The following is a 24,882-nucleotide window of genomic DNA, read 5'->3' as shown; positions in this document are numbered from 1 at the left end:
CCAGAATAAGCAACAACATATCTGGAAAATTAGAAAAGCGTATTTCAAGTTTTACTAATGATAACATAAGTTATTACAGGAGAGGAAAACCTTTCCCGTCTTCCCTTCTCAGTGCTTTGGGTGGTCTAATAATTAAATTGACAGAATAACAGGAGAAAATCAAATTTAATTTTGTATATACAGCAGCTCATAAAAGTATGAGACTAAAGAAGTGACCAAGGTAGGCAGATTTTGTACCTTTTAGACAAAGAAACAATAAATATAGGAAGATTTGAAAAAAAAAAAGTTTAGGCTAGGGGTAGTAAATTAAAGAAGTAACAAAGTTTGTTTCTTCAACCTTCTCTACCCTGAATTCCTTGTCTCTGGTAAGACAGCCTTCACATGTGAGATTATATTCTGCTTTCAGAGGACAAAGGAGTGTCAGGGTTTCCTTCATGCACAGGTTGTTTCTCAGTACCTTTAATTCAAAATAATCTATATGGCAAAGTGGCATATTTGGGGGCAGCCTGCCCTCAACCCCATCATTATTGAGACAGAGTGTTTGGTTACATCACATAGGGGATAGTACTGTAGGAGCATTTGTATTTTTATTGTACTGCAAATTAACAAGCATTACACTCGTTTAGCAATTGCTAAATTTCTACTTTATCCCCAACCATCATAGTCCAAATCTTACGGCTTCTGATGAATACACACTGTGACACACCCATGTAAGTTTATCCATGATTGGTCCCCTAAAATCTAGTATCATGATACACATTGACAGATAAAGTTACTCTTTCAACATATTTTTTCATTTTGCCATTACCAATCTTATAAATGGAAAGTTTAGGTTGTCAGAATCAAAAGAAAAACTAAATGCCAAGACTTCTCAGCATGAAAAAATGAGTCCCTCCTAAATTTGCATGAGCATCTTTCCGGAGCTCTCAGAGCCCAGGAACAACAGAAGAGCCCTGAGTTACTCATTTCATTTTCTCTGTAAACTCGTTGGTCAAGGAGATGAAGGGTTAAAAAAAAGTAACAAAGGTCTCCCCAGCACGGCCACATACTCATTTCTCTATGGAAATGTATTTTTCTCATAAGCCTCATATGTTTTATGTGGTAGGTAAATTTCCAGCCCACCAGGAAGACTCTATATAGCCTATAATATTTCTTAAACAATAAACAGTAGAAGGAGAAGGAGGAGATATTATATGAATCACCTCGAAGATTAAATATAGCTTAATTTCAAGTACCTTTAGTAATCAAATAGTTATGTAAATTAGCTAAGAGCTCAATGATTATTTATAATTTTTTAAAAAGCCATACTCGGAAACTAGATGATAAGCACTTTGGAGCCCACTGGAAAGTGGGGTACAGTTTGTACATTCAATGATACACATCATTACACTGTTCTCGTACATGATAGAGAATGTAAGAATTCAACACGAGGATCCACACTGGACCTTTTTAAAAATGAGTACTGTATTTTGTTAAAAAATTCCAAAGACTGTATGTTTCCAAAAATTGATCAGCAGCCTGTTCACACAAAATAGAACTGGTGTTAAAGAACATGAGCTTTGATAAAAGAAGCCCATTTCTAAGATCTATCACTTTGATCAAATTACCCTATCTAAGCCTGTTTCTCAGATAGAAACATAGGGTTCATAAGAACCTAGTCCTTACACACTTTACAGACTGAAATGAGACTCAAACTAGATGATGTGTGCAATGAGGAAAAGACAATGGGATATGGATTACCTTATTAACAAAATTTACAAAATAATTATCATTATTTAAAAATTTAGCTTTATTCATATATTTTATTCCTGTAAACAGGTCATAAAACAGGTTAAAACAAGTGAGCTGCTCAGGAAGAGAGGGCACTTCTGGACCTCACGGCAGCCCCATCTCACACCACCTTGAAATCCTTCGGGTTCTACCTAGATGTGCTGAATGTGGCCAGACCATGTGCTTCAGACCTTCCTGCCTCAGAAAAATGTAGAGCATATTCTTGTAATAACTATGTTAAAAATAAATTTTGCAAGATCTTTGTTTCATTGTAGGAGGTTTCTCTCCCAAATACAGACTGGAGCAAATTCTTTGTCTAGCACTTCTACATATTTTATAACAGAACAACCTTCTTATTGCCATTGTACTGATGAAGAAACTGAAAGGATCAAGTAGGTTAAAATATTTATCCAAGATCCCACAATTTTAAATGATAAAGTGTACAGTTAAACCCAGGGTTCTTAACTAAAATTATATCTGTTGTAATTACAAGATCATAATAGGGGCCACCTTAATTTTATGGGTAATCATTACATTAAATTAAATCTTTTGTAGTTATTTTAGGATGTTGTACAATTCACAATTTTATAGGTTGACACAGAATTTGTGTGGTAAATTTAAAAAAACCTCCAGAAATTAGAAATGGAAATTCACATTGCCCAACTGATTTAATAAAGCTAAATAAAACTTTAGTATGAAAGTTAGAACGGGAGCCAGGAAAAATGAAAATTAAAAGGCAATCTCAATCATCAGAATAGGTGCAAGTATCCTAAGCATGGATTCTTGTAAATGAAATCCATATATGTACATACATTGTAAGCAAATGGGATTTATTTCTGGGATAAAATAAAGGTTTAATATTAGAATATCAAAGTTATTTACAGTATAATCATATCAGTAAGTGAAAAACCAATAAAATTTAATATTAAGGTCTGCTAAAAATGTCAGTGAACTACAGAATAGAAGGGAAATTCCTTTTACAACACTTGGTATCTTTTTTCTGTGTCCCTCACAGCTTCCGCCTGACATTCTTTATAACTCCACTGTTGTTATAACTCTACTGAGGTATGACCTGTATTGAGGTATAATTGACATATAACATTATATTAGTTTTTGGTGTAAAACATAACAATTCAATATTTGTATACACTGTGGGATGATCACTACAATAAATATGTTGCTGAATCCAAGCTCATTATGCTCACCACATAACGGGCCAGTTAAGCCTGAGACAAGGTGTTGGGGCAGGGAATAGTGACTTTATTCAGAAAGTCATCAGACCAAGAGGATTGTGGGTTAGTGTCCCAAAGAGCAATCTTACCTGAGTTAGAATTCAGGCTTCTTTTATACTAAAACAGGAGGGGATGTGGCTGGTTGTTGCAGACTTCTTGGTGCAGGCCAGACCCCAGAGAAGATGTGAATCCTTTGCTCTTGCATCTGTCCATGTAGCTCTGATCACCATATTACTGTAAGCGTCCAACAAGACAATTGTTATTTTTTTGTTCTTTTTTGCTTGTATCTCTGTATGAATGGAAAAGTGTTATATTTTTAAGGTCAGAGCCTTGAGAATGGGCTATCCTGTATATTTCATGCTATAGACAACATTCCTTTGCAAAGGTGCAGAGCCAGCATGACTAAGCACAGGCAACAGAGCACAAAGGTTAGAGCTAAAGGAATAGATCCAACATGGAGTCAGGTTTGTTCTTCTCTTTCAAATCTAGTTACCATCCATCACCATACATAGTGTCAACAACAAAAAAATTAATCAGTAGTCAATGTAAGAAGAAATGGAAAATTTTATTTGAGCCAATCTGAAGATTATAACCTGGGTGACAGCTTCTCAGAGAGCTCTAAGAACTGTTCTGAAAAAGTAAAGGGGGCGAGGCTAGTATATATGTGACTTTGGTAAAGGGGTATATATGTGCAATCAAGCACTCATCTTGGTAGAAGGTTACTGCTACTTCTGAGGAAGAGAGATCTTAGTTTATGGTTTTAGCACTTTTCTAAGTATGGGAAGAGGCAAGAAACTGAGTTCCTAAAATTTTCTCATGGAAATACTTAACTATCTTGCGGTCAGTTCTGCCAGGTTTCCCACAGCACAAAGTGCCTATATTGATCTTCACCCAGAATTCCTTTCAGGATGTACTGCAGGTCAGTGACTACAATGGCTAATGACTTGATTCTTGTAGAACTGGATGGTGGGCAACATTCTTTATCTGACAATCCCTTCCCTTTTGGTCTTAATTTCAACCAAGGTTTGGAAGGCATTTCATGACTAATTTGCCCCATAGTTCTAGGAATGCTCAATCCCAGGTCTGTGTTGATTTCTTGATAGGTCACTCAAAGTGCTATTACTGGTCTAGGCCTTGTTAACAGTAACTGAAGAGGAGTCTCTCGACCTCCTGTCTTACTGGTCTGTTACAGTCCAGGAAATTGTTCCCTCTTGGTGTTTCCTCCCATACCTAGATTTACACTACTACAATCATTGCTCTTATGGGACTATATATTTGATCAATTGTTTCAAGTCACCTAACCATCATTAATTTTATCAGAGCCTCAGTCATACACTTGTTTATGCAAGAAACAATAACCTTGTAAAAGAGGCAGGATACAAGTAATAAAGCTAGTAATGTTATAAAGTCATAAGTATTTAAGCTAAGAACTTCCCTTAGGTGTGGCCCAGTTTCTCCCCAGGTTGTCTGACCAGTCTCTTCTGCACCAATCACTATCTTTAAAGGAAATGATATATTGGCATCATACCTAAAGTTCACCTAAGGTGTCTGCACGTACAAGGCAAGTGGTGGGTCATCATGACACCTTACAGGACTGAGAAAGAAATGTTATCTTCTAAGGAGTTACCTGGCTGGTACCAGAAGAAGGAAAATTGATCTTTATGGTTGAGCAGGTATTTCTACCCTTGGGGACGTCTGATAAACACAAAATGAAGATGCACAGTGCACACCAGAAGGGAGGGAGGAGATCCAAATGGGCAGAGAAAGAATTTTATGTTTAAATTTTTCTTGTCTTGCCTTAAAATTTGAATTTTACTTCACAAATAGTTAATTTATTCATTTTTGTGATGAGGACCTTTAAGATTTACTCTCTGACCCCCTCACCCATTTTTGCCCACCCCCACCCCCATCCCCTCTGGCAACTAGCAATCTGTTCTCTGTATCTCTGAGCTTCCTTAATGAGTTAGAAGGTATCACTTATAAAAGAAGAGCAAAACACTACATTCAAAGGTGAAGGCTTAAAAGCCTTCCTTCAAAACAAACAAACAAAAATACCAAATCTCATTTTAATTATTTCAGCTCATTGTTTCCTCTGATGGTCCTAAACAATGTAATAAGCTAATAAGACGATTTAAGAGTTAGAAACAAACGAAAGATCTCATTACTCACAGATGATACAGTATTGTTAAAAATAGGAGAGTTTAATCAGGTTGCTTCATATAAAACAGTCCATTGCTTTTCAATATGCCAACGTGAGTTAAATATGTAATATTACAAAGGACTATTTAAAATAGCAACAAATTCAGGTTTATAGAAGTTAACCTAAGAAATTATGCACATGACCTTTATAGAGAAAAGTTATAAAACTGTATTAAAAATGTTTTAGAAGCTCTAGTAAAATGGAGACATATATACGTCCATGTGTAGGAGGATAAAGTGTCACAAAGATATCAATTACTTACAATTTTTTCCATAAAATCAATGGGATTCAAATTAGTTTCTATTCAGAGTGTTTATGTAATTTAAAAGGATGGTCGCACATGTTACTGATTCCAATATTTGTATCAAAAGGCACAGGACAAACAGTCAGTAACACAATCCCAAGGAAGGAGAATATGCAGCATTGCATTACTCTATATCAAGATGCACCCCAAAGCTATACTAATTAAGTCAATCTTTGATTGGCTTGGGGTTTACAGTCTGATCAATGGAATAGAATAATGATCCCGTAAATAGACCTACATAGAGGAAGGGGATGCATGAGAGAACTGGGAATGTAGATGAGTATGGGAAGGGTGCCTGCTCTGTAAGTCATCCTAGGATAATTGGCATTCCACCTTAAAAGACAAAGGAGAGGGCTTCCCTGGTGGCGCAGTGGTTGAGAGTCTGCCTGCCGATGCAGGGGACGCGGGTTCATGCCCCGGTCCGGGAAAATCCCACATGCTATGGAGTGGCTGGGCCCGTGACCCATGGCCGCTGAGCCTGCGCGTCTGGAGCCTGTGCTCCACAACGGGAGAGGCCACAACAGTGAGAGACCCACGCACCGCAAAAAAAAAAAAAAAAAAGAAGACAAAGGAGAAAGAAAGGATTGTAAATAGTCTATACAGAGTCAATACTAAACAATCCTACCATAGACAACTGGCCGAAATGTTTTTACACAGGAAAGTGGCATGATTCGATTTGTGTTTTACTTCCTATCCTGTGGGTGACTATTAAAGGAATTTTCTCTGATAATCTATTTCCATTTGCCAGTGAAAGGAAAATATTGTGATCATAGGTGTTGTGCTTCCTTTCACAATGACTGCTCATTGCTTTCAGAGAAAAATGTGTTCAACTGTTTGACTGGTTGTCTCTCAGTTTGTCTTGCAATCACGTAATTTCTTAAATCTGCCTCTGTAACTCCTATTTATTATATATTTCCTTTGGCTACATGGAGGAGTCTCTGCCAATCTTAAACTACACTTTCTGGCTTTGCATTTCAGTAGTACTTGTTTTGATACCTTATTTCTTTTGCATTATACAATTATACTTGCTCTATAAATTATGTCATTGACTCACAGTTCATGGACTAATCAATCTGTGAAAATCTATGACAAGAACAAATATTTCATAATTTATTTTAAAATATACTTACTTCCCACAAAAGCATTTTCAAATGGCATAAATATTTAAATTGACAGGAAAAAAAATCAGCATTTTTGAAAGCATGAGTAGAGTGTTTAACAAACTTGGTACAATAGTAAACAGTGGGTGAAGGTTAATTTGCTTACTTTCTCCTGCTTTATTTGTAGATATTAAGCTAATTGAGATGAATTTAAATGGACTACATAAATTTGGATTTTAAGGTGAATTAAACACAATTTAGAGAATGTGGAACTATATAGTATTAAACATGGAGAGTTTTTTGTACTGGTAAAATCCAAGCTCCTCTTTCTAGAAAAAATGGAAATTAACAAAACCAAGTCACATGGTATTTCTGCAGCTGATAATGTGGTTGTGATCTGCTCACTGGTAGAATCAAGACTGAACACAGGCTTCTTAACAAACTAAGTACACCTTCCTATATGAATTATATTTATGTGATACATATAATCTTTTCTCAAACTGAAACTTCCTTTAACAGAAAAATTTGCACACACACACCCACATATCACAAATGTCCACTATTTTTTTCCTAGATATTACCTCCAAGACACATGAAATAATAAAGGATCATTTTGCATTTTCAGTTGCAAATTATTTCTTAACATTTAGTTAGTGATACATACTCCAGAGAGAAATACATAGTTTGCTATGAATGTTTCTTTGAGTTTGAGTGATTATTCATGGATTACACTGATGTTGACAATAATCTACTAGAAATAGGGTTAAATAATATACATCCTTTTTAAAGTGTCCAGTCTTTATAGAGTCATTATCAAACTATTAATATTGTAGGAGAGCCTGGTATTCAGTTATTCTCTCATAAATTTCCAACTTACATGTTTAATCTTACATATAGTACACTAACCGCAAAAAAGACTCCATTCTTTGAAATGTGATATGCTATACCATAAAACCAAAAGAAAAAGACTCAGCTAAGAATTACTTACTTTTTTTATGTATTTATTTTATTAAAGGAAAATGTGCTGTTGGAGTAATTGTTTATAATTTATCAAAGAAGAATATTATACACATTAGTTGTATTTTGTTTGTTCTAATTTAAATATGTATTTACGCCTCAGAAGCTATATTTGCCATTTCTTCTAAAATATATTTATCCTATTATTCTTCTAATCTATTTAAAACACTTCTTTGTGCTATGGGGGAAGGCAGGGTTACTGGCTTCTGATTTTTCACTGAAACAGCTTTGAAGTTTTCTTTATCTAAATGCATTGGAGCTGGCTATGGGTTACTGTGCACTGGAAATTCAAATAGTTTTGTGTCAAAAATTTCAACTGCCCACCCAGCATCAACCAAATTTCACATAAATTTTTTAGTGACTAGACTCATTTGTATACTCAATATGCACGGTTAGAAATGAAGGTAAGAACTATGTCTCAGAAGGAGAAGCAGAGGCAGGAAGTTGGAGATGAAAGTTAAGGTCTCTGGCTTGGACATGTGATTTGCACTTCAAGTCTTTGATCTGCTAATAACCAGGAAACAAAGTATGAATCTGGGAAGTACTGGGATACCAACTTCATCTGCGGTGAACCCTACCCCGATGTCTCAGTGGGAACTGGCCCAATCCTCATCTCCAGTGGAGGGCTCCATGTGTGACCCAGTTCTAGCCAGTCAACTGCTAGGAGAGGTTCATTCTACACTTGGGAAAGTTCTTCCTTCCTCTTTTGAAAGCTGAATGACTGGGGGCACAAATAAATAGGTATGTCACTTAAGCTACCACTGGCCACCATATTAGAATCAGGAGAAAAGCAAGCCTTAGATTAAAGCTTGCCATGTGAGTAGAAGAACAGAGACAGAAGAAATCCAGCTCTTTTATGAGGACGCAGCTGAGCCTCTACATACATAAGCATCCATCTGGAAGCCTGTCCTATCCTTGAGCTTCTTTTTACATAAGCCATTAAATTTCTTTGTTGCTGAAGCTACATTGAACTGGGCTTTCTGGTTAGTTACACCAAAAGCATATAACCTCATTCAGAGGTATAATTATAAAATGAGGGCATACAATTCAGATAACAATTCTTCTATTTGAAAAAAATGAAAACCAAAATTCAGGAACTTGTAATTTAGTTCTATATAATGAAAGATGTATGGAATTATAGCCCATCATTACTGAATATAGTCTCTATACATATCTTTTCTTCACAAAACCATTCTGTAATTCCCACCACCACTCTTTTTAATAGATTAAGATTTTCACTAAGGGAGATGTAAAATAAAATCTGTATTCATGCATTTGAATAGGAAACAGTACAAATATGGTTGAATACTCTATGCAAAATATTTCCTGATTTTTTTAAATTCAAACATAAAAAAATGTAATTTTCCAACCACATTTAAACAAAATTAATTATATTTTCCATAAGAGATAGTGTTTTTACATGTTTAAGAAAACCAAGCACTTGGGATAGAATGCTGAACCAAACATATATGGCTCTTGACCTCATGTAGCTTACAACCGAGTGCATGTGTGGGCTTTTATTACAGAGCACTAATCACATGATGGCAAAGCCACTTAATTTTTAAAAAGTTAGTCCAAAAAAATATGTATCTTAAAATAATGAAATTAAAATAAATTTTGAGTTAGCTACTGTTGGAAAATATATTTCTCTCTGAACCATTTTAAAGATACATAGTGTTTTCTTTATTTCACCAATGTTGAGTACATCCATGTTGTAATGTTAGTCTTTTTCTAAAATGTATTATGCTTTTTTACATTTTGAACTTTAAATATAACAGATATTTGTCTCCATTCACAATTCATTCAAATAAATGGATGAAATTTTTCAAATTATTTAATGTTTTGCCTTCAACATCATCATTAAAATTCTACAAGGAAAAAATACTTGTCTATATAACATAACAACTAAAACAATTCAAAAGCCAAAATTGAAAGCATTGTTAATATTTTCAATCTTTAAGCAACTTTCTAATGAATTCCTTGATTAAAAAAATATATATATGTTTTTATGTCTACAAAGCACAAATGTTTTCTGTCAGTATTTTGAACCTTCTTATTTCTACTTAAAAGGAAATATTTTTCTTTGAGGTTTAGCTGATTATTTCCTTAGAGCTTTTTACAAGTTTGAAAATTTACACAATGAGTATTTCTAAAGCTTTATTGAAATCTTAAAATAAGAAAAATACTCTGCACAAATTGTAAACCGTGTTTAAGTTTTAAAATACAGATTTTATGAAGAGTGTTATCCTATGATGGGCAGTAAAGTAAATCTCACATTGTTTCATGAATAATCTCTTCTATCAATATTAATTGTGAAAGAATAAACAATTTGGAAGTTTTAAATGAGAGTTTGTATATGTGTATGTGTGTCACAGAAGGAGGACAGAAAGGAGAGAGATTCAAATTCATGGTTACAGGAATATCATCAATCAGCAAGGATCAATCAAGTATTTATCAAAGAAAAGTAACTTTTAATAATGATATAATTAACTTAGAGAAATAAGATAACTAGGTTTCATTAATCATATATTTATAAATTTAAGAAATTAAATTGTCGAAGTATTTTTCTCAAAATGACTTTGTATTTTACTTGAAAGAATAAGGCTAATTAAAACATAATCATTCAGAAAGCAAAAGTAAAACAAAGAGAAAGATGTTTTTTAAGACGCTGAGATAATATAGCATTGCTACAAAAAGGTGGCAATTCCTTTATTTGCCAATACACTTTGTCAGCCCTCAAACACCACCAATCAAATTAACAATGACACAAATCAAAATTTTGTACCAACATCTTATATATACAGTGAATAAGGATGTCTTTAGAAAATGTTCCTATTTCTGGTGACCTGTAACATAAAATCTAGGTAAGAATACTTGAAGATCTAGACATCCCTACCCTCCAATGAAATTTGATCATGATGCCCCCAGTACATATAAATTATGTCAAACCACTGTGACAATGGCAAAGAAAATAGGTGCCCAAGCTCGTCATAGGTAGAAAAGAGTCAGGTCAGAGCCATTTCAGAAAACATTATGCTAATGTTATAATGTGATATCCGACCATTGAACATTTACTTCCAACATAAATTGTATTTTCTTTCTGACCCCACAGATATCAGTTGTGTTTGTTATTACGGAGATTCCTATCTAGAATTTCGGAATGTGTTTTTAAATCCACAAAATAACATCTCCCTAGAATTTCAGACCTCCAACGCCTATGGACTCCTGCTCTACATCAAACAAGACTTAGATTCAGGAGATGGACTTTTTATTCAATTATTTATTGAAAATGGTACTTTAAAGGTAAGTCAAAGTTATTTAACATAAATTTTATGAAGTTGTTATGATTCACCACTTTAGTGGTTATTATCAATATAAAATTTAACCTTAATTATGTCTTTTATACTCATCACCAGGCTGTGTGTCCTGTTTTTCGTAATTTCTTCCTATTTGGTTTACACTATTTATATATCAAAATAGTATATGCTTTAAATAGCTTTCATTCTCCTTTTCTCTATATTTTCAACTTTTCTTCCACAATTATATTTCCCAATTTCTCAATTATAATTGCTGCAATTTTTTATAACTTTAATGGCAGACGTGACCTGGGAACCCCTGGGAAACCCCAGGTTTCTTTCAAAGGATCTTTAAGGGGAACACTCTCTTTATAATAACACTAAGATGTTATTTGTCTTTTTCGTACTCATTTTCATAAGTGTACATAGTTTTCCAGAAGCTTCATGATGCGATGTCATCCCTCTGATCACTAGTGTAATGTATACTTATATGTTTTTGTGTTTTAAAAGTCTGTTTTAATTTTAGTATTATACATATTGATAGATATAACCCATTACACAAAACTCTTTGGGGCCCTCAATAAATTTTCAGAGTGCAAAGAGATTCAGATATCAAAAATTTGAGACTGCTCACTTAAAACTTGCCAGTCTTTATAACAATCTTCCTTTAAAAGTCCAAAATTACACAGCTAAATTTTGAAGCCAATGATGAATTGAAAATGCATGCTCTTTTCCCAAGACCATTCTACCTTATCAAATCACCTCATATTCCTGTTCTAAATACTCAGATTAAGGAAGTCATCACTGCAATAAGGTAATTAACTCAACACAGTCTAGTATATGAAACATGACAACAGTATTTTTGCCTATCATTTCTTTTAGATGTTATTTAAATATGATATGAATTTCCATAAAAGTGTGAGGTACACCTTCTAATTTCAATAAGCCAAGTTGTACAAGTTTGATTTTCTTTAAATACTCATCTTTCTTAAGTAATATAACACATATACATAATTTAGTAAAATGATATAAACAAATGTCAACCAGATGTAGCAAATTAGTAGTGGTAGCATTATCTTTATTCATTCATCCATTTTTTCACTCATTCATTGAACATTTATCCATCCCCAGTGACAGTGCCAGTTTGTGAGGATTCAATGGTAAATAAAACACACTTTGTTCTCATATTGCTTCAAATTGATTACAGATAATAATAACAGGTGAAAATGGGACAAGAAAATAGAATTATGTAATGAATAGAATACTATGATGAGCCATCAAACGTCAGTCTGACCCTTTAAGATAAGGTTTGCTGATCACTGCTCTACAGCATTTTCCTCGACTAAGACCAGAAATTTCCGTTAGTCTTATAATATGCAGAAAACATTAAGAGACCAAATATAAGGAACTATAAAGCACACATAATATTGAGCCCTGGTCACGTCCAGCACATTTTTCTACTCCTAACTCAGCTCACAGCTCAGCCAGCCCCTCTCACCACAGTGGATGTCTCCAGAGACATGATGAACCACACCAGAGACTTGTAGAATTATCGGTGAAAATATGTATGAAATAATGGAGAACAGAGATTTCTTTCACTTTCAAGTGGATAAAAAAAAATTCAAATTAGTTGAACTAAGACATTTAGGAATTATAAAACCGTAATGGGTGAAGAGAGGTGTAGAATTTCTTTCTTTTAGGTTTTATGACAAAGAAAACATATATATTGATACTCTGTAATAATTACTATAATTTCTTGGATTGCAATTACGTGTTGGGCTCCAACTTAAGAAAATATATTAAGATCATGGACTCTAGAGCAAGAATGTTAGAGTTGGAACATCAGCTTGGCCATTTAGGGGTTTTGAGGTCTTGCAAAGTTTAAGCTGTCTGCGCTGGAGTTTACTCACTCATGAAAGAGGGTAGTAAATGTAGGTGTGAGGTTTAAATTAGTAAGTGGATAAATATTGTGAAGTTAGTGTAATACAATGGGTGAGTAAGTAAAGGCATATAAACTCACAGAAGAAAGCCTGGGACATATTAATCCAATATGAGGAGTAGGTATTTCTCTCTGTATTTCTATTTCTTTTTCTCAAAGACTTCGCAGGCCAGTGGAGGTTCTCAGCATGTTCGGTATTACACATGCTCTTTGAACTCTTTCAAAGATGGTAGATCAGGAATTGTTACTCCATTGTGTCAGTCCAAAATCCATGTTCTTTCCACACCCATCATTGTAATGATTTAAAGGAAATTTCAGTGCTATCCTATCTTTGTGATTTTAAGATTTTCCTTAATCTGCTATGATTTTTCGAGACTATGCTCCAATTTCCTCATTCATTTTAAAAGTATAATCATATGGGGAATGTATTTACATTACAATTTTCACAAAAGACATATTATGGTTGAACTCTTCCAGTGATCATAATTTAAGACCTATTCAAATTCTAGAAATGCAGAATTGTTAGTCAAATGTTTTTTTAGGAAATTTAAGTTTCAAAGATAAATGTATCAAAATTAATGTTTAAAATTATTTCATTGGCTCTTTCTAATAACAAGGAGGTAAGCAGATACATCCATGTTGGGACTCAAATGTCAGTCCCTTCACTTATTAGCTGTTTCATGAATCACTGTGCCTCCCTGACTGGAGCAGATCACTCCCCCTCAGTTTCCACCTCTGAATAAAGAAGGTAATAAAAGGGTAGTACCTACTTCACAGATTTTTGTTTTTCTTGTTTTTTGTTTTGTAAGAAAGCAATTAGGTGAAACCTATAAATTACTTTAAAAATCCATGGTACAGAGTAACAATCACAGTAGCTATTGTTTTATATATATCATAGAGGAGCTATTTATAATAAAAGAAAAAATTCTATACAATTAATAAAATCATCCATTAAATATTTTTAAATGTTTAACTTTTACATCCCTGAAGATAGGAATTAATAAGTCTTAGCTGTACCTGAAAAATAATTTTCTGATATATTTGAACAAAACAAGGAGATTACCACCCCCAATACACACACATTGTTGGCCAGTAAATTATCATTTAAACCTAAATAACTATTTTAACTAACAACATAGATCTCCTAGTGATGTACATAAGAAATAGGTAAATTATTATCCATGCTGCCAAAAATATTAAATATTAAATCTGGTCACCTTGATTGCATACTAGACACAGCATAAAAATGCAATAGACAAATGTGGCCTTTTACTTAGTTACACATGGCTTGAGAAGAATGTACAGCCAAAGGTCATGCAACTGATTTTCTGGTAAAGTACATGTAGATATATTTGTTTTTGAAAATCTCAGTGCTGTTTAACATAGTTCTTAAAGTGAGCCCTCAGTAGATGATTTTATAAAGGAAAGGAACCTTTTTGAGATGACCAAATATAAAAAGTTAAGATATATAGCATTATGTTTACCTTTGGATTACATGTGGGAAGATATTGACATATCAATTTAATGTAGCTAGATGCATAGGAGTTATGAAACACTATGCAACTGTGTTTCTTTAACTTATATGTGACTTACAGATCTCTAATAGATATGCTAAAGACTATAAAGGCCCTTTCCGTGAAAGAATGGCCACAATATGACTGATATACTTTCAGGAACATGCTGTTGAGAAGATGTAGGCACTGCAGCCCATTCATGGAATTCCCAGGGGTGTCTGGCCAAACATATCTACTATAGACATGATTTGCTCCTTTTAAAACCATAACTCAGTTGGTCCAATTAGCAATAATCCCACAAATGGCCATAGTCCCCTTCAATCCTCTGGAAGTTTAGGATGAATGATTAACTTTCATAATCTTTGTTTCCCTTGTGTGACGTTAACATCATTGTCTAGATGGTATACACTAGTGTTTGCATTGCTCAGTTACTATTATCTAAGGAAAATTGCCTATTAACACTCACTCCCAGCTAGCTGAAGAAGCTGCCTTTCTCAACCAGGCTCCCCAGAATACAAGAGAAACCAGAAGTGTGTGTTTGTGTGTGCGTGCGTGTATGTATGTGTACATGTGTATGGTTTATGTGTATATATATAATATGTATGCATTTATGTGTTTTTATTCTAGCACTTATTAGTTGCACACCTTGAGCTGTCACTTTAATTTTCAGACTTCTTATCTCTCCAGCACAATAAAATATTACTGGTAAATTGTAATGTTCAATACAAAAATAAGATGTTAATTTCACACTGAAAAACTGTTTGAGGAAAAAATTTTTTTCCCCGTAGTACCACTTTTTCTGTGCTGGTGAAGCAAAATTGAAAAGCATTAACACTACTATTAAAGTGGATGATGGACGAAAGTATACACTGCTTATCAGGTAAGATACACTTTTTATTTCCACTTCATCTCATATGCAGCAAAGACTATTTCTCTGGGTATTGTTCTTGCACTTTAAAGTGGAGGCTCTCCTGATTAATATTCACATATTCTTGTATGTAAATTAATGTTCATCAAACCATTCTGTCTTTTCTATATGTCCTAAAACAGTACTGGGGAAAGCATGTTATAGGAACTATATTATCAAGGAATAAGCAGATTTATAAAAAGAAGCCCTGAAATCCTCACAATGTTTTCCACTTAGAGGAGTTGTGAAAACAAACTGGTATTTCTTTTGATAAACAGAGTCAAATATATTCACTATAGAAAATGTGGAACATTCAAAAAAACATAAAGAAGAAAAGTAAAATGATCCATTATACCACAATTAATATAGAGTAATGAATATATATTATTATATTCCTAAAAGCTGCATTTGAAGTTGACTTTACCCCCAAATCCTCACCAACATCAGATATAATTTTGCCAATCTATTAAGTGAAATTGACATTTCCCCCTAATTTGCATTTTTTTTATTTTTAGTAAGGTCTAATTTTTAATACCTAGTATATATTATGTGTTTTGCCTCCCTCCACCATTTTTTCTAAATAAGTGATATTTTGAAACACACACCATCATCCTTATCCAGTATGTAGACTAAAGTAAGTTATTTGGTTATGGCAATAGGTTATTATCTGGTAAAAATAATTAACTGTTTAAAGCCAAAAAAAGAAGAAAGCAAAGAGGCAAAAAAACAGAGACTGGGAAAGAAGTAAAAGGAGAAGTTTTAAGGAAGTCTACCCTCTTTCAGCCAGAACTACCCAAATCCTATTGTCTAGAATCCAGACTCTTAGGGAAAATTAATGAAAAAACAATTTATTATCAACTAAATTGTGGAAAGGTTACATCACATATACCTTCCCTGACACTCAAAATGTACGTGTGCATTTTAAGACTCCTGAGATCCTAATTTAATAAAGTGTCGCTTTCTTTGCTTAACTCAAGACATGGTCACAGGACACTTTAATGTTTTTCTTCAGCATTTTAACCTCTTGAATAATCAATGCTGAGGGCAATGCACTTTGGAAAATGCCATCCTAGCCAAGGTGATAGTTTCCCAAGGCAGAGTGTACCACCATCTGGACGGATGGTGGTCTATGAACATTGGGGTAGCAGTGAGAATTGTATAACAAAAGACATATTTGGACCCTTCAAAGGAAACAAAGACAGGTGAGAAATGGTGGGAGAGACAGAGAGTGCACCAGACGATGCTGTTCTAACTTGGGGAGTGTTGAAAAAGGGTTAAAAAATAAATTGAGAACACGGTAATCATAGTTACAGTTTATTAAACACCAATTATGTGTCAAGTCGTAATTCTATTACATACACGAATTTATTCATCTCTAAGAACAATTTAATTATTAACTTTTATTATAGTTTCTTTCATTTTTTATTGAAGTATAGTTGATTTACAATGTTTCAGGTATACAGCACAGTGATTCTTTTATACATATATATAGATTCTTTTTCATATCATTTTCCATTATGTAGTTTATTATTATATATTGAATATAGTTCCCTGTGCTATACAGTAGGACCTTGTTGTTTATGAATTAACATTTTATTATAGTTTTACTATCATTTCCCAGATGTAGAACTAGGAGATATAGAGGTTAAATACAGAAAAAAAAACAGCTTGAAAAGGGCACAATTCCAAGGCTACTCAAAAACGTCTGAATATGTTTTAAGTCATGGGTACAATGACCCACGTTGTAGAAACGTAGTGTAATTTGATCTCTTCTCTTCTACCCTGAAAGAACTGCTGCATGTTCAAGATAAGATAAAGATAAGAATTATAAATGATGTGACCTGGGCTTCCCTGGTGGCGCAGTGGTTGAGAGTCTGCCTGCCGATGCAGGGGACGCGGGTTTGTGCCCCGGTCCGGGAAGATCCCACATGCCATGGAGCGACTGGGCCCGTGAGCCATGGCCACTGAGCCTGCGTGTCTGGAGCCTGTGCTCCGCAACGAGAGAGGTCGCAACAGTGAGAGGCCCGCGTAACGCAAATAAATAAATAAATAAATAAATGTGAATGATGTGCCCTGCAAAAAAGCCTTCAAGCAGCAAGAACAATATTAATTAGTAAGCATTAAACAACCACCATATGCCGGATGCTTTACAGATACATAACTAACTAAGCATCACAGACTGGGGGACTTAAATTACATAAATTTACTTTCTCACAGCTCTGGAGGCTGGAATTCTGAGATCAAGATATCGGCAGGACTTGCAGAAACATGGCTGCAACTAGAGATTATCATACTAAGTGAAGTAAATCATAAAGAGAAAGACAAATACCATATATCACGTAAATGCAGAATCTAAAATATGACACAAATGAACCTATCTACAAAACAGAAACAGACTCACAGACATAGAGAACAGACCTGTGGCTGCCAAGGGGGAGGGGTTTGGGGGAGGGATGGATTGGGCGTTTGGGATTAGCACGTGCAAACTATTATATATAGGATGGATAAACAACAAGGTCCTACTGTATAGCACAGGGAACCATATTCAGTATCCTGTGATAAAACATAATAAAAAAAATTTTTAAAAAGAATGTATATATATATATATGTGTACATATATGTGTGTTTGTGTATAACTTTGCAGTAGAGCAGAAATTAACACAACATTTTGAATGAACTATACATCAATAAAATTTTTTTAAAAGATACTGGCAGGGTTGGTTTCTTCTGACGCCTCTCACTTGGCTTGTATATGACTGTTATCTCCCTGTATCTTTGCACCATATCCTCTGTGTGTCTGTGTTCTAATTTCCTCCTCTTATAAAGACATTAGTCATGAGGGATTAGAGCCCACCTAATTGTTTCATTTTAACTTCTTATCTCTTTAAAAACCCTACCTTCAAACAGTCACATTCTGAAGTACTGAGGGTTAGGACTTCAACATATGAATTTGTTATGAGTCCATAACACTCATTTTGCACATTTCAAAGCTGAGGATCATAGAAAGTAAGCAACTTTCTCAAGATCACATGGTGCTAGTCAGTGCGAGGGCAAGGTGAGAACCCAGATCTCTTAAATTTTTCTACTATAGCATGTCCAGTCTGTGTTTTAAAAGTGACTACATACTCTTTAAAGTGTTTTTTAAAAGAAAAACATTACATCTCAGGGGTACTTATTTTTTCTCTATCCTCAGCACATGTCACTTTTAAGGATATTTAACAGGAAAAACAAATCACTTTCCTTAAAGTTATATAACTACAATTTGTTTTTTGCAATTTACACACACTATTGTTTTTTATTTTTATGAAAAAGTAGTGACAACCTGTCTATATCTGGTCTAAGTTATCTAAATTCAGAAATATTTCTTCACAGGTCCTGGGTTTGTTTGAAATAATGGAAAATTTATAGAAATATTCATTTTTCTTATGTTTATCATCTATAAAGAACAAAAGTGGAGCTCCATTAATTTTAGTTTTCTACACCTTTAAAACATACTTAGAAGTAAAAGGGAAAAAGAAAATTTCAATTTTGTTTAAATCAATTCAGGAATGCTGTGGCTATAATTTAAAAAAAATTATATTCTGCGTGCACGTTATTCTTTTTTTTTTCCTGGACATGCCGCGCAGCATGTGGGATCTTATTTCCCTGACCAGGGATCAAACCTGCGTCCCCTGCATTGGAAGTGAGTCTTAACCACTGGACCACTAGGGAAGTCCCTGTGGCCATAATTTTTTGACCATTAACATACCTTTAAAGTAAAGCTAATTGTATGCACACATTTCACTCCCAACTCTACACTCTCATCTTGTTTCTGTTGGATGATGACGTTCCATTGCATATGAATATAGGAGAAGTATCCTTCCTCCCATGCTCTAGTGGAATAGTGGGGGAAAAACAGCAAGGCTGTGCACTGCCTATGAAGAAAGGCTGTCTCAGAAAGACTGAAACATATACTCTTTGTGAAAAAGTAACTTGAAAAGCTCATTATTTTTGGAAAAAGGAAAGACAGGATTTCTGCACAGGAGCACGATACTTTTAAAAAAGAAACGTGTGATTATTTAACCTAACAAAAGCAGGAAGGAAAATATGGAGTGCTTAAATCAGGTGAAATGCACACTGGTATAGTAAAGGTACTAAAAGTACATGTACTAAACCTGTTTTACTGAGATATTAGCTAAAGCTGTTGTTCATCTTTTAATGAAAGGGAAAGTACAAATGAAACCAAGTAGTGATGTTAGGCTGCAAAACCACAGCACATAGTACATGAAGAAGAAAAACAAACACAAATAGGTAAGCATTTGTCACCCCACTCTTGAACACCTTGGTACGCTTAAGGATGAGGTGCTCTGTAGATTATATCAGTGGGCTCAGTCATGGGTTCAATTGTGTCTCCAAAGGTTTGCATTGAAGTGCTAATCTCCAGTATCTCAGAATGTGACCTTATTTGAAGATAGCGTCTTTAAAGAGGTAATCAAGTTAATCTGAGGTCATTAGGGTGAGCCTTAATCCCATATGACCAGTGTCCTTATAAAAGAGGGAAATTAGGACACAGAGAGAGACATGCACAGAGGGAAGACAGTATAAAGAGAGGAGAAGGCGGTCATCTACAAGCCAAGGAGAAGGACTTGGAACACATCTTTCTCTCGTAGCCCTCAGAAGGAACCAACACTGCTGACACCTTGATCTTGGACTTCTAGCCTGCACAAATGTGAGACAATAAATTTCATTTGTTTAAGCCATCCAGTCTATGATATTTTGCTGAGGCAGCCCTAGCAAAAAAATACAAGCTTTCTTGTCTTCTTGCTTCCTATGTGGTTCCATCAATGGGGAACACTGGAAAGAAATTCAAGAGACAAGCAAGTGGCATCATGATCTATAATCCCTTGACCTTTGTATGGTGTCCCAGGGGCTGGCTCAGTCCCTCCTGTGAAGGTATCAGCTCCTGGCTGATGGCGCTCCTCCAAGTACTGATGACTCCTTTCTTTCTGGTGGCCTTTAGACACAGAAGTGGTATCAGAGTGGCTATGTTGTGGCCCAGGAATACTATATTATCGCTTGTGGTTCTACCCCCAACCACATCTTTATAAAGAGCTCATTTATTCAACCTTATTCAATTTATGCTAGTTCAAATGTGTTTTTGGCTGAAAACATGAGTCTCCTCCAGTCAGCATGGCAGAGAATGGATAGATGGTTTACTGGTAGGGGAAAGCAGGCATGGAGGTGGCATGTCTCATTTTCGTTGGCATTCTGTTGGCTAGAACTTTGTCATATGAACACACCTAATGGCAAAAGGAGCTGGGAAAGCTTTTCTAGCTTTGAATCCAGGAAGAAGAGAAATGAGCTAAAACAATGTGTACTAGACAAGATGAGAAATATTTCTAAAAGGGGAAATAAGATAACTGTCTATCTTTAGCAATAAAGACAAAAAAAGTTTATAATACTTAATAGTTAAATTTCAACTACAGAATTTATATTTCTTTTAATCTTGGCTCTGAGTGGATTACCGGATTGCTTATACAAATAAAATAGAAATTAATGTATATACTTTTTACTTATTAAGTTATTATAACTGCACAAAAAATGTCTACAATATCATATTACCTGTTGTAAACAATTGCTTCATTCCACTGTCTTTCTATGACTTAAATTATCCCAACAGATAACTGTCTTGCCTAAAGTATGGGTACACAATGCTTAGGAATGATAAATTATTTCATCTTCATACTGTAAACCTTGAACTTCTTATCTGTTTGAGTGGTAGAAAATAATATAAAAATGCAGCAGACTGTGCATTCAAAACACAGAGCAGTTTGAAAGAAATAACTTATTGTATATATAAATATGTATATATATATAAACAAAGACATTGTGTGTATATATATAAACACTTATATATACACATACACATATAACATATATATAAAGATAATTGGAACATTATAACCACAGCAAGCATCAAAGTTTTCTGCTTTGAAGGTATTAATAATAAAGACAAGGACTAGACATGTGTCAACCAAGGCAGGAGTGCTTTGGCTCAGATGGCAGGAAAATCAGTGAGATAGAAAAGGAAAGAGAGAGGCTCCCACATCTGAAGAGATGCCAGCTTCTGGCTGATCCCAGGCCTCTCAGACAGTTTGGCTTCAAAAACCCCGTAGTTGAAGGCAGTTCTGAATTAAGGTCTCAGAATTCCCAAGGAACCGGCTGTGTGGCTGACAGGGTCTTGGCGCTCCAGCCTGGTGTCAGGCCTGAGCCTCTGAACTGGGAGAGCTGAGTTCAGGACATTGGACCACCAGAGACCTCCCGACCCCACATAATCATAATATGAACTGACAAGGGCTCTCCCAGAGATCTCTGTCTCAGCGCTAAGACCTAGCTCTACCCAACAGCCAGCAAGTTCCAGTGCAGGACACCCCATGCCAAACAACTAACGAGACAGGAACACAACCCCACCCATTAGCAGAGAGGCAGCCTAAAATCATACTAAGTTCACAGACACACCAAAACACACCGCCGGACATGACCCTGCCCACCAGAAAGAAAAGATCCAGCCTGATCCACCAGAACACAGGCACAAATCCCCTCCACAAGGAAGCCTACACAAGACACTAAATCACCCACTGGGGGCAGACACCAAAAACAACGGGAACTACGAACCTGCAGCCTGCGAATAGGAGACCCCAAACACAGTAAGTTAAACAAAATGAGAAGACGGAGAAATATGCAGCAGGTGAAGGAACAAGGTAAAAACCCACCAGACTAAACAAATGAAGAGGAAATAGGCAGTCTACCTGAAAAAGAATTCAGAGTAATGATAGTAAAGATGATCAAAATCTTGGAAATAGAATGGAGAAAATACATGAGGCATTTAACAAGGACCTAGAAGAACTAAAGAGCAAACAAACAATGATGAACAACACAATAAATGAAATTAAAAATTCTCTAGAAGGAATCAGTAGCAGAATAACTGAGGCAGAAGAATGGATAAGTGACCTGGAAGACAAAATAGTGGAAATAACTACCTCAAAGCAGAATAAAGAAAAAAGAATGAAAAGAATTGAGGACTGCCTCAGAGACCTCTGGGACAACATTAAAGCCACCAACATTCAAATTATATGGGATCCAGAAGAGGAAGAGAAAAAGATAGGGTCTGAGAAAATATTTGAAGAGATTATAGTTGAAAACTTCCCTAATATGGGAAAGGAAATAGTCAATCAAGTCCAGGAAGCACAGAGAGTCCCATACAGGATAAATCCAAGTAGAAACACGCCAAGACACATATTAATCAAGCTATCAAAATTAAATACAAAGAAAAAATATTAAAAGCAGCACAGGAAAAACAACAAGTAACATACAAGGGAATCCTCAAAAGGTTAACTGCTGATCTTTCAGAAACTGCAAGCCAGAAAGGACTGGCAGGACGTATTTAAAGTGATGAAGGAGAAAAACCTACCACCAAGATTACTCTACCCAGCAAGGATCTCATTCAGATTTGATGGAAAAATTAAAACCTTTAAAGACAAACAAAAGCTGAGAGAGTTCAGCACCACCAAACCAGCTTTACAACAACTGCTAAAGGAACTTCTCTAGGCAGGAAACACAAGAGAAGGAAAAGACCTACAATAACGAACCCAAAACAATTAAGAAGATGGGAATAGGACCATACATATCAATAATTACCTTAAATGTAAGTGGACTAAATGTTCCCACCAAAAGACACAGATTGGCTGAATGGATACAAAAACAAGATCCATATATATGCTGTCTACAAGAGACCCACTTCAGACCTAGAGACACATACAGACTGAAAGTGAGGGGATGCAAAACCATATTCCATGCAAATGGAAAACAAAGGAAAGCTGGAGTAGCAATTCTCATATCAGACAAAATAGACTTTAAAATAAAGACTATTACAAGAGACAAAGAAGGACACTACATAATGATCAAGGGATCAATCCAAGAAGAAGATATAACAATTGTAAATATTTATGCACCCAACATAGGAGTACCTCAATACATAAGGTAAGTGCTAACAGCCATAAAAGGGGAAATTGACAGTAACATAATCATAGTAGTGGACTTTAACACCCCATTTTCACCAATGGACAGATCATCCAAAATGAAACTAAATAAGGAAACACAAGTTTTAAATGACACATTAAACAAGATGGACTTAATTGATATTTATAGGACATTCCATCCAAAAACAACAGAATACACTTTCTTATCAAGGGGTCATGGAACATTCTCCAGGATAGATAATATCTTGAGTCACAAATCAAGCCTTGGTAAATTTAAGAAAATTGAAATCGTTTCAAGTATCTTTCCCAACCACAATGCTATGAAACTAGATATCAATTACAGGAAAAGATCTGTAAAAATTACAAACACAAGGAGGCTAAATAATGCACTACTTAATAACCAAGAGATCACTGAAGAAATCAAAGAGGAAATGAAAAAATACCTAGAAACAAATGACAATGAAAGCAAGATGACCAAAAACCTATGGGGTGCAGCAAAAGCAGTTCTAAGAGGGAAGTTGACAACAGTATAATCCTACCTAAAGAGACAAGAAAAATCTCAAATAAACAACCTAAACTTACACCTAAAGCAATTAGAGAAAGAAGAACAAAAGAAACCCAAACTTAGCAGAAGGAAAGAAATCATAAAAATCAGATCAGAAAAAAACACTTCCTAACACCATAAACAAAAATAAACTCGAAATGGATTAAAGACCTAAATGTAAGGCTAGACACTATAAAACTCTTAGAAGAAAACATAGGCAGAACACTCTATGACATAAATCACAGCAAGATCTTTTTTGACCCACCCCCTAGAGAAATGGAAATAAAAACAGAAATAAACAAATGGGACCTAATGAAACTTAAAAGCTTTTGCACAGCAAAGGAAGCCATATACAAGATGAAAGGACAACCCTCAGAATGGGAGAAAATATTTGCAAATGAAGCAAGTGACAAAGATCAATCTCCAAAATATACAAACAGCTCATGTACTTCAATATCAAAAAAAAACAAACAACCTAATCCAAAAATGGGTAGAAGACCTAAACAGACATTTCTCCAAAGAAGATATACAGTTTGCTAACAAACTCATGAAAGTATGCCCAATATCACTAATCATCAGAGGAATGCAAATCAAACTACAGTGAGGTATCACCTCGCACCAGTCAGAATGGCCATCATCAAGAAATCTAATAAATTCTGGTGAGGGTGTAGAGAAGAGGCAACCCTCTTGCACTGTTAGCAGGAATGTAAATTGGTACAGCCACTATGGAGAACAGTATGGAGGGTCCTTAAAAAACTAAAAATAGAACTACCATATGACCCAGCAATCCCACTACTGGGCGTATACCCTAAGAAAACCATATTTCAAAAAGAGTCATGTACCAAAATGTTCATTTACAATATGCAGCTCTCTTTACAATAGCCAGGACATGGAAGCAACCTAACTGTCCATCAACAGATGAATGGATAAAGAAGATGTGGCACATATATACAATGGAATATTACTCAGCCATAAAAAGAAACAAAATTCAGTTATTTGTAGTGAGTTGGATGGACCTAGAGTCTGTCATACAGAGTGAAG

General features: G+C 35.0%; 1 protein-coding gene across 1 annotated transcript in view; it reads left to right on the top strand.

The window, feature by feature from the left end:
• Nucleotides 1–24,882, top strand: part of EYS (eyes shut homolog) — a 1,642,163-nt gene that overhangs the window by 932,069 nt on the left and 685,212 nt on the right. Inside the window, exons 25-26 of the mRNA XM_029223300.1 lie at nucleotides 10,736–10,926; nucleotides 15,161–15,252. Coding sequence (XP_029079133.1) covers nucleotides 10,736–10,926; nucleotides 15,161–15,252 — 283 coding nt within the window. The remainder of the gene's footprint in view (nucleotides 1–10,735; nucleotides 10,927–15,160; nucleotides 15,253–24,882) is intronic.

This window comes from Monodon monoceros, unplaced genomic scaffold (assembly GCF_005190385.1).
Source record: "Monodon monoceros isolate NGI ecotype Baffin Bay Population unplaced genomic scaffold, NGI_Narwhal_1 Super_Scaffold_15, whole genome shotgun sequence".
Classification (NCBI taxonomy): Eukaryota; Metazoa; Chordata; class Mammalia; order Artiodactyla; family Monodontidae; genus Monodon; species Monodon monoceros.
The sequence above is the reverse complement of the archived record's forward strand: the minus strand, read 5'-3'. Positions and strand labels throughout refer to the sequence as shown.